Source organism: Coccinella septempunctata, chromosome 8, assembly GCF_907165205.1.
Source record: "Coccinella septempunctata chromosome 8, icCocSept1.1, whole genome shotgun sequence".
In the NCBI taxonomy this organism is placed as follows: Eukaryota; Metazoa; Arthropoda; class Insecta; order Coleoptera; family Coccinellidae; genus Coccinella; species Coccinella septempunctata.
Window position 1 is genome coordinate 31,855,558 of NC_058196.1, and position 17,768 is coordinate 31,873,325.

General features: G+C 39.7%; 4 protein-coding genes across 4 annotated transcripts; 3 read left to right on the top strand and 1 right to left on the bottom strand.

Moving 5' to 3' along the window:
* Positions 1 to 57: 57 nt before the first annotated feature.
* On the top strand, positions 58 to 1,515 carry LOC123319157 (arrestin domain-containing protein 3-like). Its single transcript, XM_044906014.1, has 6 exons — positions 58 to 199; positions 310 to 417; positions 533 to 747; positions 806 to 991; positions 1,057 to 1,251; positions 1,306 to 1,515. The coding sequence occupies exons 1-6, from the start codon at positions 97 to 99 to the stop codon at positions 1,474 to 1,476; spliced, it is 978 nt and encodes a 325-aa protein (XP_044761949.1). The 5' UTR covers positions 58 to 96; the 3' UTR covers positions 1,477 to 1,515.
* A 193-nt stretch (positions 1,516 to 1,708) lies between these two features.
* LOC123318732 (autophagy protein 5) lies at positions 1,709 to 2,906 on the top strand. Its single transcript, XM_044905456.1, has 4 exons — positions 1,709 to 2,169; positions 2,222 to 2,346; positions 2,397 to 2,594; positions 2,666 to 2,906. Exons 1-4 carry the CDS (start codon positions 1,811 to 1,813, stop codon positions 2,773 to 2,775), a joined length of 792 nt encoding a protein of 263 aa, XP_044761391.1. The 5' UTR covers positions 1,709 to 1,810; the 3' UTR covers positions 2,776 to 2,906.
* A 1,828-nt stretch (positions 2,907 to 4,734) lies between these two features.
* LOC123319353 (high-affinity choline transporter 1) lies at positions 4,735 to 12,782 on the top strand. The gene is made up of 5 exons (XM_044906268.1): positions 4,735 to 5,048; positions 6,921 to 7,095; positions 7,475 to 8,167; positions 9,473 to 9,794; positions 10,816 to 12,782. The coding sequence occupies exons 2-5, from the start codon at positions 6,930 to 6,932 to the stop codon at positions 11,411 to 11,413; spliced, it is 1,779 nt and encodes a 592-aa protein (XP_044762203.1). The 5' UTR covers positions 4,735 to 5,048; positions 6,921 to 6,929; the 3' UTR covers positions 11,414 to 12,782.
* A 69-nt stretch (positions 12,783 to 12,851) lies between these two features.
* LOC123318202 (pro-resilin) lies at positions 12,852 to 16,951 on the bottom strand. The gene is made up of 3 exons (XM_044904816.1): positions 16,719 to 16,951; positions 15,543 to 15,606; positions 12,852 to 14,525 (listed from the first exon to the last, which is right to left on the bottom strand). Exons 1-3 carry the CDS (start codon positions 16,737 to 16,739, stop codon positions 12,979 to 12,981), a joined length of 1,632 nt encoding a protein of 543 aa, XP_044760751.1. The 5' UTR covers positions 16,740 to 16,951; the 3' UTR covers positions 12,852 to 12,978.
* Between the last annotated feature and the right edge of the window lie 817 nt (positions 16,952 to 17,768).

The window sequence follows — 17,768 nt, forward strand, 5'->3', positions numbered from 1 at the left end:
ATGTTCATTTCAAAATTACGGAACGCATTCACGCAGAGAAAATAATGACAGTTTCGGGTGAAGTTTTCAAAATTAGAAAACGTGACAATATTTCTAATGAGCTTGTCGATTGAAATAACGAGTGATTTACCGGTTCTTGCAGGAAGCACCATCGTTGGATCGGTAGTTTGTAATTTTTCTAAGCCTACAAAAGTCAAAGGTACGCTTGTCATGACTGAAACTGTTACTTTTATGAGCACCGTAGCAGTATCAATGTGATTCTTCAAAAATGAGCTTTTTTTGTATGTCACACTTTATTTTCTCTTATAGCCATGCAAGTGCTTTTTCATGGAGACGAAAAGACGGAGAAAATAAGCGAGATGAAAGATCTCGTCAGCGGTTCAAATGAACTAGTCGACATTGAAAAGGGCCTCATAGGTGTGAGTTGAATGTTCAAGACATATATAACTCCACTTTAAACATAATCCAAAACATATACTTCGACTACAAAAATTGCCCCTCTTTCAAAAACAATAAATTTCGCATTCTACAGATTCAGAAACCGAAGTCCCATCGGGTACCAGTAAACACATCTTCAAGATAGAGGTTCCTCAGCGACTACCTTCTAGTTTCAAACATTACAACGGAGAAATAAAGTACTTCTTGAAGGCAACGATCAAAAGACATCTCAGGGTAGACATGACGGCCACCAAGGTGGTAGAACTGATGGCTTACGTCGATCTGAATACTTACCTTCCTGCTTTGCAGGTGCATTGGTGCTGAGTAGAGTCCAAAAAAAGTTATCTGAACCGAATTTTTTTTTCAGATAAAGGCAGAGTACAGTACCGATAGGCTCGTAAGCAACTGCTGTGGTCTATCCAGAGGTAGAATTCTGCTGACTGCTGTGATTAGTAAAAGGCTGTTTTTGAAGGGTGAGACTATATTCTTGGATCTGAATATTGTGAATTTATCTGGTGTTAGAGTTAAGAAGGTGTACAGCAGGATTATGAAAGTGAGTATTTATATCAGTATATTTCGGGTATTGCCTTATATAACAGAAGAGCTTTTCCTTTTCAGACAGTTACAATTTACTTCAAAAATCCCTACCCAAATGAAGAAATTTACAGGGACTTTCTCGCTAAAAGTGGCAATTTTCCCGGTGTCAAAGGTTATGACGAAGTTTCCTATAACCTCTTCATCAAAATACCGAACGATATTTTCATTCCAAACTTCAGATATAGCAAACTGTTCAAGATAACTCATCAGTTGCAAGTGAGTTCAGAAATTTTTATTCTAGGTCTACTGTCTGAACTTATTCTTTTTCAGATTATAGCTAAAATGTCTGGTTGCCATACTGCTATGGTACTGCAGTTCAAGATTTACCTGGGCCACATTCCAGTTTCATCGCCGGGTCTTCAGTTAGAAAACAGAAATTGGAAGGGTCCTTATATTAGGGATCCAAACACTGCTTCAGCTTCTTCAGTGGGGAAGTCTTAATTTGTCCAATGTATTTCACAGAAAATAAAACAACGTTGTTCACGCTTATGCCTGTGATGATAAATATGTCTCATGTTTAATACTGAACCATAGAACTACTCATTATCTAGTTTGTCCATGTATCGAACGAGAACAGATGACGTCACAGATTACAGTGGTTGACGTAATAAATGTGGTCGCAAAATACCGCCTAACTTTTCTGCGTATTCTGCCTTCTGTCATCTCAATATTCTATGACCACGATAAAATCGAATGAAAAACAAGTTATGATTAATAAACAATCGGAATTTTACTGGTAAAAATGAAAATAATCGAATGAATTATTTCTTGAACCATGGCCAATGATAGAGAAGTTCTGAGGGAGCTCTGGGAAGGGAAACTACCCGTCTGCTTCATTTTAGATCCCGACGAAGTGGTCGAACTGCAACAGCCAGATCCATATTACTTGATGGTTCCTAGAGTTAGTTATTTTCCTTTAGTCATTGATAAAGTGCGTAAACATTTTCTGAGTTATGTTATTAGTGATAAAATGGATCAGGTTATGTGGTTAGAATTCAACGGTCAACCCCTGAAGTGGCATTATCCCATCGGGGTCCTGTTCGATCTGCTTGCGAAAGCCGAAGATCTTCCATGGACTTTGACAGCACATTTCGAAAAATTTCCCGAAGAACAAATTTATCATTTCAAAGAGAAGTGAGTTCTTGAAACTCGAAAAAAATACTCACTTAAATTTGCCTTATTTCAGAGAATCTATCGAGTCATACTTCATGTCTTGTCTCAAAGAGGCAGATGTGTTGAAATTCAAAGGCCAGATAGTCAGTAGTATGCAGATAAAAGACCATAATCAAATATGGATGGGACTTTTAAACGGTAGGTGTTGCAGATGATATTGTCAATGTTTTTGTATAAATATTTTCCAGATAAGTTCGATCAGTTTTGGGCTGTGAATAGAAAACTCATGGAAGTTACACCTGAGTGTGAAAATTTCAGACACATTCCTTTTAGATGTTACCTAGATGATGGATATAGACAAATGCTAGTGAAGCCCGTATCTGAAGATGGGCAGAGAAAAACGCTGAAAGATCTGTTGAACGAGGTGTTTCCTGGAAAAGAAACCAGTAAGTTATTACGTTTCGACGGTCGGGTAAAAGTGACTTTGAAAGCGTAAATTCATTTTTTTTTTTTACAGAAGTGAAAACGCATGGAATTTGTCCTCCATTAGATACCCCGCTGCAGTGGATGTCGGAACACCTGAGTTATCCAGACAATTTTCTCCATTTATGTGTAGAGGCTCAGTGAATACTCATTAGTTTTCTATTTATTTCCTGATAAATTATATTATAAATTTTATTTTGTTGAGATTTGTGTTTTGCATTATCGTCCTAGATGTATGTATTCGATGGAAAATATAAGTATGGCGTTGTTTTGTCCTCTCAGAGTTTTTTTTTCACGAATTTCTAAGAAATAAGAAAGACTACTCAGAGATGCTGAGGAAAAATTTGATTCATTTTTCTAAAATACAATGTGAAAATGAAAGTGACATCTATGAGGGCAGTATCTAAGTAACTCGCTGAGTAATTTTACAGGTTACTGTATTTTACAGTTAACTGTAATTAGAACAGAACCAAATCAACAGTAATCTGTAATATTTTCAGAAGTTCTTGGGTACCTTAACTGTAGATGTCGCTAGGGAGTTCTAGATGATTTACTATTTTTTTCATTCTTTTTTACCACTTTTCTTGCCATGGCACCAAAGTAATTAATCTTTGTTATCACATTTTGCAGTTGTCGGGGTCAAATCTTGGAATCAATTATTAATAAATCTCCGAATTTCATACACTTAAATGTCGACTATTTTTGATCTAAAATTCTACTCCGTTGGTCGATTTGGATGATTTAAGCAAATTTTCGATTTGTTTTGGATTGAAGATTGAGGAAATTGATTAATTCGGAACTAATTTCCCAAGGTTCAAGAATAAAAATTAATTTTATCACCTTTTTGGAGATTTTAAGAAGACCAAGTTTGTGACTTCACTACCCAGAAGCTAGTCTTCGCAGAGAACTGTCAATTTTTTTCTGGTTATAAAATTTATTCAAGAATATCCTCCAAAAATTTCATGGACCTCATTCCAACCGTTTGGTCTTGACGAATTTTTAAGTGACCCCAACTTTTTCGGAATTTTTCGATGTTTCGACACACGCGTTTCTTCCAGAAAAATCATCGTAGGTTTAAAAGTGAAACATATTCTGAAAGAGCAGTCTTTTAGTGATAAATTTCCAAATTTCATTCATTTCCGTTTTAAAAATGTCGACTACTTTCGCTTGAAACACGGTAGAATGCAATGTATCAGAGTTCGCACCTAAAATATTGATAGAATTCTAACCCGTTGATCGATTTAGATGATTTAAACGGTTTTTTTCATTGTCTTGAATCGTAGATTGAGGAAATTGATTAATTTGGAACAAATTTTCAAAGGTTCAGGATAAATCAGTAACTTTATCACCTTTTTGGAGATTTTGAGAAGACCAAGTTTGAGAATTCACTACGTCAAAACTAGTGATCTGAAAGAACTCTCTATTTTTTTTTAGTCGTATTAGCTATTCAGGAATATCCTCTGAAAATTTTATGGACCTCAGTGCACCTGTTCGGTCTTGACGAATTTTTAAGTGACCCCATCTTTTTCGTAGTTTTTTGAGGTTGAATTTTAGACACTCGTATCTGCCAGAAAAATGATCTTAGTGCTGAAAGTTATACATATTCTGAAAGAGCAACTTTTCTAGTTTGATTTTCAAGGAAAAATTTAATATCTAATGGCTATCGAAGGTAGAGATTAGAGCCTATTTCAGCCTATTCGGCTATTCAAAATGGAACCTCCTGAAAGTTTTGTAATGACCTCAGTTTCTCGAATAATTCCAGCACAATCCCTAAATTACATGTGATTATCCTCCCTCCTACTGGAACCTAACAAGATTCTCAAACAGTTACCGAAGAAAAAACTCTTCGCGATGCATAACATATTTCCAAAAACCACCCCCAAGGCCGAACCATTGTTCTACGACGCTTCACCATCGGCCGTGTGCGGGGGTGGAAGTACACCCACGCGCCTACATACCCCGTCTCCAATGAGTTCCAGAGCAACGCCTCCCGGACCCGTTACATCGAACCCCCGCGCGGGGGTGGACGGCCCTCCACTCCTCCAATGGGGTCGATTTCGGCACGTTGACGTCATCCCCCGGAATCAATACCCGACTCCCGACCGGGGCAGTTCATCTCCGGGACTCCGTGCGGGCACTTTGTACTCCGGGTGTCTCGTGGCGGCGCGGGTGGCTTGATGACGTTGTGTGCCCATGTGTGGCCTAGCCTTTAGGACGAGAAACAGCCCCTCACAAAAGACATCCCTGCGTTGGGGCGACTGTTGCAAATACTCGCCGCCCTCCCGATTAGTTGATTAATTCGTAGGTTGCACATTATGAAACTGTTGGTGTTGTTATCAAAGGATATATTTTGTTAGACGCGTTTTTTGTAAATTTGCCCATGTAAAGTGCTCCCATTCGTAGCCGTTATCGAAAAGGTAAAGTACAATGGAATCTATCCTCATTTTCGGGTTGGGCAACATCGATCTATGTCCGGTTATAGAAGCTCCAATACACCTACGTCTTTCACGATTTCCTTCTTTCAACGGGATTTGAACACCAAACAGGAATCAATACCTAACAAAAATAACAGCTAAACAAAACATGGATATATCACAAAACGATGAGTTGCGTCCAATAATTGATAGGTACTCCAATTTTGAAAATAATCTCGAGAAAATCATAATCACGATAAAAAAATAGGTCGAACTCGTTATACACGATATGATTACTCTGAAAATCAGAATGATCCAATTCGGAAAATAATAATTGATGATGGAAGTATGAGTGAAAATCCATTTTCACCACTCAACTGCGCATGTCAAAATAATCAATGAAAACTAGAAAAAAAAACTAGAAGTCGTTTTTGTTAATGAACATATAAATGCTATCAGTAAGATAAGCTTCTCAAGAGGAAGAATCATGAGAAACTCAAACATTCTCCAACGATCAACTTAGGTTCTGGGCACACTAATGCATGGGGTGTTTGTGATGGGATGAAAAACGAAAGGTCAATGTCAAACCTGAAGACATAAGTCAAAATGTCTACCGCAAGGTATCAATACCCGAGATTTTCCATGATTATAATGTCATATGCTTCGAATTTGTAACCGAAATTTTGGGGTTTTATGAATTAAATCGAAATTATAAACGTATTAGATATCAGTTCGAATCGTGTGACATTCCAGATACACAATTTTTTTGTGCTGTTTTTGTAATTCAGACAATTCAACCTCGAAAATAAAAAAGAAACAAAATGCGAATGAAAATCCTTTATACATTAAAAATATCTTATTTTCTGGTCCAAAATTGTCCGCCATCTTTAACCGGTATATTGGTTACGTCATTGAGACTATTTCCGGTACAGTTTCTGCGAAAGCGAAATGTCAGGATGTGGGAGAGTGATGAAACTGTTCAAAGTCAATATAAACTATTCTTAACTGCAGTCTATTCTACTCTACTTCTGTAGCAAAGGCATATAGTTATGGTAAATTGAATGAAAGATGGAATTTCCTGAAGAAAACCTGAAAGGATAAGTTTTATGATCGTGTATCATCGAAATTATGTTATATTGACAATGACAGCTGAAGGGACTTCCGGTGGATTTCTTTAACCAATGGAATTGCTTCATACACGTGTCGAATCTTATATATGTACAAGCTAGGTCTTTTTCAATCGATTTCCACTTCGAGGTGAGAAAACTGCTCACTTTTGTCGAACTCACGTAGATTTCATTACATTTGTGTTCGGTAAACGTCGAAAACATCGAATTTTCTCATTACTGGTCTAGCTCTGAATTATTAGCTAGTCACGATACCGTTATTTGTCTTTCATTTGACATCATCCGCTGCCTTCAGTATGCAGCGGTTCTTTCATACCCTCTAAATCAGCTGATTTGCACCTCTAACCTCTCCCACTCGGTGCTTACGAAATTAGTATATACCCTCTACCGATAACCAGAGCCTCTCTCTGTGATTCTAACCATAAAGTTGGATAAACCAATGAATAATGGCTCATAAATCACGAGTGATGCACAAGCAGTGAATAATGATTCATTGATCACAAGGGATTTTTAATGCCGGGTTGCTCAAGGTGCGGATGTACGTATCGATGATGCAAAAAATGACCTTTTTTGTTTCAAACACATATCACCTACCTTGAATTTTTTGGCAGGTCGCTTTCTGAAATCCTCATCGAGATCAACGTGAATCTCCAGTGGAAATCGGGCCAATTCAATCTTCTTAAAAGTTGCACATCTTAAAAAAAAATTCTTTCATGAAACCTGTAGGAAAATTTACTTTTTCTTTCAGATTAGAAAGATGATCAACATCGCAGGAGTTGTCTCGATCGTACTGTTTTACATTCTGATCCTTGGTGTTGGGATATGGGCGGGAAGAAAAAAAGAGGCTGGAAATGATTCCGAAGAAGAGGTTATGTTGGCCGGAAGGAACATCGGTCTGTTCGTCGGGATTTTCACGATGACAGGTGAGATTGAATGCTCAGGCTTCAAGAAAAAGAAAAAAAAACGAAAAAAAAAGAAATAATAAAAAAAGAAAAAAAGGAAAAGAAAAAATAAGAAAAAGGAAAAAAAAAAAGAAAAAAAAAGAAAAAAAAAAGGAAAAAAAGAAAGAAAAAAAAGAAAAAAAAAAGAAAGAAAAAAAAAAAGAAAAGAAAAGAAAATTTCGAATTTTTAAAGAATACTTCCAAAAACTTGTGAAAACATTCATTAGCTTTCAGTACTTCTCATTTAATAAAAACTCTTAAACTTAAAACGCTACAAATATACTCATTATGAAGTTCTCCACAATATTTAACCTGATACGTTTAGTTTGATCATAAAAATTGCATCCAAGTCACTTTCTAGCCACTTGGGTCGGAGGCGGCTACATCAACGGAACGGCAGAGGCCATCTACACCCAGGGCCTCGTCTGGTGCCAAGCCCCTTTCGGGTACTCCCTCAGCCTCGTGTTCGGCGGCATATTCTTCGCGAACCCCATGCGCAAACAGGGTTACATCACCATGCTCGACCCTCTCCAAGACACGTTTGGCGAACGCATGGGAGGCCTGCTCTTCCTACCGGCGCTCTGCGGCGAGGTCTTCTGGGCGGCCGGCATCCTGGCCGCCCTTGGGGCCACCCTAAGCGTCATCATCGACATGGACCACAGGACCAGCGTGATATTCAGCGCCTGCATCGCCGTCTTCTACACCCTGTTCGGCGGCCTGTACTCCGTGGCTTACACCGACGTCATCCAGCTGTTCTGCATCTTCATCGGTCTGTGGATGTGCATACCCTTCTCCTGGGCCAACGAGCACGTCCAGTCCCTGTCCTCGCTGGAGCACGACTGGATAGGGGCGGTCAGCAAGGAGGAGTTCTGGTTGTACGTGGACAACGGGCTGCTGCTGATCTTCGGGGGGATACCGTGGCAGGTCTACTTCCAGAGGGTGCTGAGCAGTAAGTCCGCCGGTAGGGCGCAGGTGCTGAGCTACGTCGCTGCCTTCGGGTGCATCTTGATGGCCATACCTCCGGTTCTCATCGGGGCCATTGCGAAGGGTACAGGTGAGATCATCTTTTCATATTGTTTGTATATAAGCTCTTCATATTAGATGACAGTTTGAAGATTCGTGGGATTACTGCATCTTCCCACTCATGAATTTATTGATCTACTGCTGAGCCAGAAGATTAGGGAGATGACTATTGGTCTGAGTTACCTTTTCTATTGACGAACTTATATTGCTGGTAGTTCTAATATCAGTTAGTCCGAAAAAACTGTAGTTCTAAGGACTGGTAGTTTAAATGACCCTAGTTTAAAGAGTGTAGTTCGAAAAACCGGTAGTTCAAATGCTCGGCATGTATCAATAGGCCGATCAGGGCTATGTTTGAAGTAAAATATGTAGAAAGATCGTCTTCGATGCATTAAATTGAGGGAATTTTCTTTTTAAAATACTCAAAATTTCAGATTTTGTTTCTCTTGAGAACCTCTAATTCCGCTTTTGGTCGATTCGTTCAGAAGTCTTTGATCTGAGATGCCGAAATGTTCAAAATTCTGAATAATTTTCCCAGAAACCTCCATATTGTAATTGGAAATAATGTATAGCATAATAAATTATGGTTATTGGAAGAAGGCATCGAAGTTATCGACAAGGTGTCAGAACATTTCGAATTATAATGGATATTTTCGTGAAATCGATACACTTGACCTACTTCTTCAGCATGGAACATTGAAATAGGTAGAGTGCGCGATGAAACCTTTTCAACTCCATCCATATGATAAGAATACGAAAGTCGAAGGCTTCAGTATAAAAAAGAGATACCATCGGAGATACCAGTGTGACTATTACAGCAGACATAGAGCGTTTTGATATAGGGACGCACACAAAGAATAGTTTCCTCAGGAATACTCCCAATGAAGAGTTTTTTTCTAAGAAACACGATATTATGATGTATAAAAAGAAACTTTTCAATCGATTCGTACCGAAATAGCACCATTCAGCCACATTTTCTTGGAGACGTAGGGATCAATGGAGTCATTTATTGACCCCAGGAAAACTCATGGCGTGTTTCGAGCACATAAATCCACCCAAATGACTGTCGGTTTTTCATGGCCTTCCCAAGAACGAATTTGTACACTATTCGATAATATTCCACGTCGTATGTTCGGAGATTCATCATCAATATTGATTTGTACGCTCCCAAATCCACGAATTTAATCATAAGGCATTGGGAAACTCAATCTACCCTGAAACTTATAGTGTACTTCGCCAATGAGTCTAACACCAATCAACTGAAAGCATTTCCGACCTAAAATCTTAAAATTACAGATATTTTGGCCAATTTGCTACGTAACATTCCATTCTGTTCCAGCTTGGAACGAGACCGAATACAAAGGACCATATCCCCTGAGCCAGGACGAGACCAGCATGATCCTCCCCATGGTGCTACAGTATCTAACCCCGGACTTCGTCTCCTTCTTCGGTCTGGGAGCCGTATCGGCCGCGGTGATGTCGAGCGCCGATTCCAGCGTCCTGTCGGCATCCTCCATGTTCGCCAGGAACGTCTACAAGCTGATATTCCGACAGAAGGCCAGCGAGATGGAGATCATCTGGGTGATGAGGGTGTCGATCCTGGTCGTCGGGTTCTTGGCGACGCTCATGGCCCTGACCATACCGTCGATCTACGGCTTGTGGTGAGTCTGTTAAATTTCAAAGCGATACGATCGAAGGTACCCATCGGAAAAGGGGTTTGGAGCTTTGAAATTTGATAATTTAGATATTTGATGTCATATGTCAGTTGTCATATGTCAGTTGTCATATGTCAGTTGTCAGATGTCAGTTGTCAGATGTCAGTTGTAAGTTGTCATATGTCAGTTGTCATTTGTCAGTTGTCATATGTCAGTTGTCATGTGTCAGTTGTCAGATGTCAGTTGTCACGTGTCAGTTGTCATATGTCAGTTGTCATATATCAGTTGTCATTTGTCAGTTGTCATTTGTCAGTTGTCATTTGTCAGTTGTCATATGTCAGTTGTCAGTTGTCATATGTCAGTTGTCATATATCAGTTGTCATTTGTCAGTTGTCATATGTCAGTTGTCATATGTCGGTTGTCATATGTCAGTTGTCATATGTCAGTTGTCATATGTCATTTGTCAGTTGTCATGTGTCAGTTGTCATGTGCCAGTTGTCAGTTGTCATATGTCAGTTGTCATATGTCAGTTGTTATATGTCAGTTGTCATATGTCAGTTGTCATATGTCAGTTGTCAGTTGTCAGTTGTCAGTTGTCATTTGTCATATGTCAGTTGTCATATGTCAGTTGTCAGTTGTCAGTTGTCAGTTGTCATATGTCAGTTGTCAGTTGTCATATGTCAGTTGTCAGTAGTCATATGTCAGTTGTCAGCGTGATTTTATCCTCATCTGATATCGATTGAAACTTATTTTGGGAGGATTTTGCATCTCTTCACAAACCTTTTAGGGCTTTCACTCCCAATCTCTGAAACAAAATTAATTAAAAATGAAATCAACGATTTGCTCCTGCGTGAATTCTTGCACTAATTTGTCAGGAGCAAATTAACTAGAAAAAATTGTTGCCTGACAATGAACTCAAAATAAATAACGTTGAAACTATAATTCTCATCTGGGCGTGATGTGGATGGAATTAATGATTTCTTCCAGATCAACCGAACAATCTCTAGCAAATCTTGTCCTTTTCCAGGTCCATGTGCTCCGACCTCGTCTACGTGATCCTCTTCCCCCAACTACTGATGGTGGTACATTTCAAAGACTACTGCAACACCTACGGCAGTCTGGCAGCCTACATCGTGGCCTTCCTGGTGCGCCTCTCGGGCGGGGAGCCGCTGATGAACCTAGAACCGCTCATCCACTACCCCGGCTGGGACGAGGCCAATCACAGGCAGCTCTTTCCCTTCAGAACGATGGCCATGATCATGTCTCTGGTCACCCTGATCGGCGTCTCCTGGTGGACCAAATGGGTCTTCGAGACCGGAAGATTGGCCCCCGGCTACGACTTCTTCAGGTGCGTGGTCAACATACCGGAGGACGTGCAGAGGGTAGGGGAGCCGCTGGAGGAGGGCGAGCAAATGTCGATGATGTCCTCGGGGGCGATGGGGAAACTGTACGGGGCGGCCACGATGGTAGGCAAGGACGAGAGGAACGGTAGGATAAACCCCGCTTTAGAGATAGACGACGATATAACGCCCAACGACGTAGCGGCTTTGAGAGGTAGCGTCAGTAGTAGTAGCGGCGGAAGAAACAAGTCGGCTCCGAAACCCGCGACCCAGACCGAGTTTTGAGAGGGGTCGCGTTTAGATAGGTGCTAAATTAGTTAGTATTAACGAACCGCAGGTCGGTTGATGATGGCTTCTGGGTTCAGTAGGGTTAAAGATGGTCGCAGGTGGTTGGGTTGACTTTGAAGATATGCTGTGTGAACGAATCAGGCCTCCAGTTTCAGAGGTCAAATGAAATCCAGTATCTGGGATGCTCCAAGAAGTCCTAACATCTTCAGAACGTTTGGTTGTCACGAGCACAATGTGACAAATGATCAGTAGAAGTTGCGAATATTACAATAGTTCCAATTTTCGTTTAAAAGATCAGCAGGTTTCGAATTGTGGCCAATGGCGAGACTTTTCGAGAAACTTTTCTATGTGGAAATTCATTAAAAAAATCGTTCAACCTCGGAAAGTTGATAACATGAATAAACATTTGTTCTTCAACGAAAAAATGTTCCAATTTTCATTTCCGTTTGACGAATGGAAATATTGCTGACTTTCCGAGATGACGAACTGATTGAATTCAACTAAAACGAAAACCCTATATTAATTAGTGGTTCATGACGTAAGATATTCCTTTCCCCTTCTTGAAGTGAACAATAAATCGGTGTAGACCGCTCTTAACGCATCTTCCAGATATAATTATCCATTTTTAAACCACCTGTGAACATTTCAACGAATATAGATCGAATCCAGAAGCTTTGTTGATCAAATTGTACGAGTTTAAGGATAGTTTCCTATAATATCAGTGTGATATCTGTAAGTAAAGAAAAATACAGAAAATGTAACGTAAACATATCATTGTTGCTCCTTACATTATATATTCTATAGTGTCCATTTTTGAGTGTATATATGTATCATATCCAGTATTAGAGTCCATTTCATTCTGGTTGTCAAATTTCGAGGAATGCGAGGTCGAAGGATCATCCCACTGTTTCTTTTTTAACGGGATGTTATCTCCGCCACTATTTGGGAATATTATTGGACGATTTTCGCATTTTATATCCATCTTCTGATGTGTATCCATGTGATGAAGAAAAGACATATCTTACATTTATATTCTCATTGTAACGTACAAGAGACAAAAGACTTGAAATGGCAATACCTATACAAAAACAGGAAAAGTACGCGTCTTAGGCAAATTTTGATGAATTCCCCCTTTATTTGACGCTTCGTTCAGCACCTCAGTTGTGAAATTTATGTAAATATCATGAATAGTTTATCGTTGTTGGTTCTGCAAAAAATTATATTCCGTTCGGATGTTTTATAGTTTGTTGGGAGGTAATTTACGAAATAGTTCTTGCTGAAGATGTAATATTGTTCAGTGTATTATTTAGTTTTAGCGTAATAGATGAAATACTGTTGTGAAAATAAAGCAAACTGAAGTAATGAATATCTGTCCTTCTCTACATCTTGTCCCTCATCTTCGCCATCTTGAAACAATCCTCAAAAAAAAACAAAGTTTCGATTTCATAAAAAAGATTTATTTTATAAAAAAGTACACAAAAATTTCATAATACTGCATTCAGATTCGTCAATAAATAATTACGCCTATCTATGTACATTTTTCTAATCATACACGAAACGTCTTAGTATGAGTAGCCTCCGTTGCTGGCGTAACTTTGACCGCCTCCATTGGAGGGTGGGGCACCGTAGCTGGAACTTGGGGGAGCAGCCGGGGGAGCACCGTAGCCAGAGCTTGGGGGAGACGCTGGAGGAGCTCCATATCCACCGGACGGTGCACCGCCGAACCCTCCGCCGTTACCTCCGAAAGAACCAGAGGAGCTGTATCCATTTCCGCCACCGTTACCTTTTGGGGCGCCGTAGCTTGAGGATGGGGCTGGCGCTGGGGCGCTGTACCCTCCGGAACCTCCGAAAGAACTAGATCCTCCAAAACCTCCTCCGAAACCGTTTGATTTTCCACCTCCGTTGGGAGCACCGTAGCTGGATGATGGTGGAGCTGCTGGTGGAGCGCCGTAGCTGGAAGAAGGCCTAGATGGTGGAGCACCATAGCTGGAAGATGGTGGGGCGGCTGGTGGAGCACCATAGCTAGAAGATGGCCTTGATGGTGGAGCAGCTGGTGGAGCACCGTAGCTTGAAGACGGCCTGGAGGGAGGAGCACCATAGCTTGAAGATGGTCTGGATGGAGGGGCACCGTAGCTAGAGGATGGTGGAGCTGCTGGTGGGGCACCATAGCTGGAAGATGGTGGGGCAGCTGGTGGAGCACCGTAGCTTGAAGATGGCCTGGATGGAGGGGCACCATAGCTGGAGGATGGCCTAGATGCCGGTCGGGATGGTGGAGCGCCGTAGCTGGAAGATGGTGGGGATGCTGGTGGGACTCCGTAGCCTCCAGAAGGTTGAGATGGTGGTGCTCCGTAGCTTGACGATGGTTTGGAGGCCGGTCTTGAAGGGGCTATGGGTGTACCGTAGCTAGTTGCTGGTGGAGAACTTTGGGGGGCGCCGTAGCCGCTGGATGGGGCTGGTGGAGCACCGTAGGAACCTGAAGGGGATGGGGCTGAGGAGTAACCACCGCTTCCTCCAAATGAGGAACCGAACGAGGAGGAACCACCGAATGAGGATGAGCCTCCGTTTATGAATGAACCACCGAACAGATCGCCGCCAGTTGGTGCGCCGTAGGAGGAGGATGGTGGAGATGCTGGACCGCTTGGTGGAGCGCCGTAACTGCTAGATGGGGGACTTTGAGGGGCACCGTAGCTAGATGAGGGAGCTGCTGGGGATGGGTATCCACCTCCGAAGGATCCACCGCCGGAATAACCTCCTCCGTTACCTCCCGAAGACCCTCCGGAATAACCTCCAGAAGACCCACCAGAATACCCTCCTGAGGAACCACCAGAATAGCCTCCTGAGGATCCACCACCGGAGTATCCTCCTCCATTACCGCCCGAAGATCCTCCTGAATAACCTCCTGAGGATCCACCACCGGAGTATCCACCTCCATTACCTCCCGAATAACCTCCTGAGGATCCACCACCGGAGTATCCTCCTCCATTGCCTCCTGAAGATCCACCGGAGTAGCCTCCTCCGTTACCTCCAAATGATCCACCGCCTGTAGATGGGGGCAAATAACCGTTGGTTGGACCACCGGAAGAATATCCCCCGTTGCCAGGCAGTGGAGCTAAAAATAAGAAGATTCGATGTATTTCCTCTTATAGAATTTACACCTTATCAACCGTAGACTTCTACATGAGCAATAATAGCGAATTCACGAAATGATCTGATGGTTTTCTTCTTTTCTTCTTCATAACATTCAAGATTTGAAATTCAAAAAGTCTTTGAAGTGAATGAAGCTTCTTCTCCAAAAAAAAAAACGAAAATCGCAACTTGAAGTGTATTTGATTTATAATACGAGTATGAAGTTGCTCAATTTATTTAAATTGTTCCTTGGACAAAGTGATCAAGTTCAGCCATCAAATCTTCGGTTCTCGACTTTGCTATCTTTTGATTCTATTTCACTCATGCACCACTGTGACAAAAATTTTCAATTTCAGGCATAATAATTATTCCTGAAATTATTCTGTGTTTGAACAAGGGTTACGAGCGAGTATTGTGTGGATTGTCATCATGAATCCGACCGTAAAATTAACTTTCGCTTCTAAACTTCTGAATTTTATTGCATCCAGCGAAAGAGTTATCAGTTCACAACTTTGTTTATGTGTCCGATGCTGCCATTGAATTATAGTTTTATTGTTTACGAGTGCCTGTGCGTTCTAATGAGTACCTACAGCTTGTTTTACTCGATTTCGTTATTAGAAATTGCCAGAGAATAATCTTATCGAATGTGTGTGGAAATAACGTTTAATTGTTTTAGTATTTACGGTTACGTAAATTTCACGAGCACTGTTCCTATTGAATTTTCACCAATTTTTTCAGGCAAAACTAATATATGTTATTATATTTCTATATTATAACCGGGAAATATTTAATATGGATTTAATTATAGATATTGTCAGCTCGGATGATGTTCAGGTTCGATAAAACTGAGTAGATAGAATAAAATAGACTATTTCCAATGATTTTTTTGAAAACTATATGAAATTATTCGCAGTTTCAATAAATAGAAGAATTTTTCATTAGCTTTTTTGATAAATTGGTTGAATGATATGAATAATTGTGATATTTTCAGTGTTCTTACCTTCTCGCTTAGCGAGCTGTCCAGCTTGGGATGGTGTCAATGAACTAAGTGCAAGTGCACAGCTCTGAAACGAAAAAAAAAAATATTTCTAAGATGCTGTATACCGATATAAATGTTTTAATGATTTCGAGGCAAAATGTTCGCAAAAAATTAAAATGGAATAAGTAAAACCTACAGGAATCTTTATTCGATCGTTAATGAATCGAGTTAACGAAAAATTCTAGCCATATTTCAGGAAAATTATATTTTTCTCGAAGATGACAGACAAAATGGCAATGTAGTGCATTTTCCTTGAAAAAATTATGAAATCATCAGAGGAAAAAAATCATTATACTTCATTTTACTCAGTATAATAAAAAATATACATATATATTAATATAACGGTAATTTCTCATCCTGCTTTCCGTTGAAAAAACCTAGTAGCAATAAAATTGCGACTTTCTATTCAATTATCAAATCTTCATGATATTTTCATCAATATCAGAGTTAATGATCTTTGTCCAATGTTATTTGTCCGCACGAAGAATGTATAATTTACTGACAATTATCCATTTTGTAGAAGGATACGAATGTATTTAGAGGAAACAAAAACTAATGGCAATTTACTAGGTAGAGAAGAAAGTTTAGATCCATTATGTGTACTACAGGTTGAGTATCTATCGAATTTGGTACACTGAAAGAAACGTTGGAGATAAAATTCTGTGGAAATTCTTGCTCAAAAGAACAATCAACTTCCTAAGCAACGTTTCGGAGGACTTCTGCCGCCATCTTCAGGCTTTGGAAATATTTAAATGCTTCAATCAAGAATTTCTACTTCTCAGAGATATGTAAATAATGAAAATTGAATGCCAAATGCTGAATATAGTCTGGGGTTGAAATAAAGAAAAAAATAGCTCATTTTTCGAAAAATCAATACTTTTTAGGCTTTTGTATCAACCACAATTAGAAGAAAATGAATCTCAATTCTGAAAAACCGTGAATCTCTTTTTTTGAGATTTTTTTATATGTATAATCTTCGTGTTTTTATCACTTTTCGAAAATTTCGTTTTTCAATTCTTCTATTATCAAAAAAATACTTCGTAGTCATCTTTTTCTGTAAAATTCACTATTTTTGCGTGGTAATTCCAATCTGGAGCCCGAAAAATCGCACATTTTTGCACTAGTCACCAAACTTACCACTATAAGAGATGCGCGCATTTTTTTTCCGTTGCACTCGCACTGACAAGAAAAAAGTTGTCTTCACTGTCTGCGAAACGGTGAAGATGTGATGCTCGTTGAACCCTGCCAGACATATATTTATAGTGAGCGAAGATGGGTAAGCTGGTGAAAGTGATTTTGGTGGATTTTGCCAAGTGTGGGAGATTCGGCGCTGAAGATGCTCTGGGGGGACCTTGAAAGGGGTGATTTGTCTCGGCGACCTTGCGTTATTATCTCCTGAAAGATATGTCCTTCGTTGTGTGCGTCTCTTCAAGTTCCTTGTTGAAAAATCGGTTAAATCATCGGTATTTTTGGTGTTTAATGCTACACACTCAATTTTTTTTCATTGGTTAGTTGCGTTAAGCATCCACTCAATTTTTTTCATGACTAATGAAAATGTTTCGATTGTGAATTGTTTATAATGATTATAAGTGGAATTATTTCTAACAAGTCCTACATAAACAATATAAAATGTGACGATGAATAATTTTTTGCTTCATCATTTCCTTATAGTATTTCGAGAATTGGGATAAGATAATACACGAAATTCTCAGGATTGGCTGAGTTACTATCTACTTAGTATTGTGGTAACGAAACGCGTATGGTAAAATATCATTATTGCTGCAAATTTTACATTTTCCTTAAATACTTATTTTTTCTCGTTTGTTTCATTTTGTTCTCATAAAAAGTGCTTTTAAACCTTTATTCGTAATTTTGTATGGAATCGCATTCTCTCATTTGTAGTTACTAGAAGACAGTGGCGGTTCCAGGAGCTATTTTAGGGGGCGTAATTTCATATTTGATGTGGTGTTGTTGATATCCACATAAGTATTGTAATATAAGCCAAATGTTTATATTTGAAGAGGAAAATAATATTAATTTTCGATAGTCGTTAAAATAGTTCATTCAAGTTCTCAAATAGCAGCTCTCCTAGAAATAAATCTCGAAATTTCATAGACATCGGTGCAACCGTTCGGTCTTGACGAATTTTCAACTGACCCCAATCTTTTTGGGAATTTTTCGATAGTC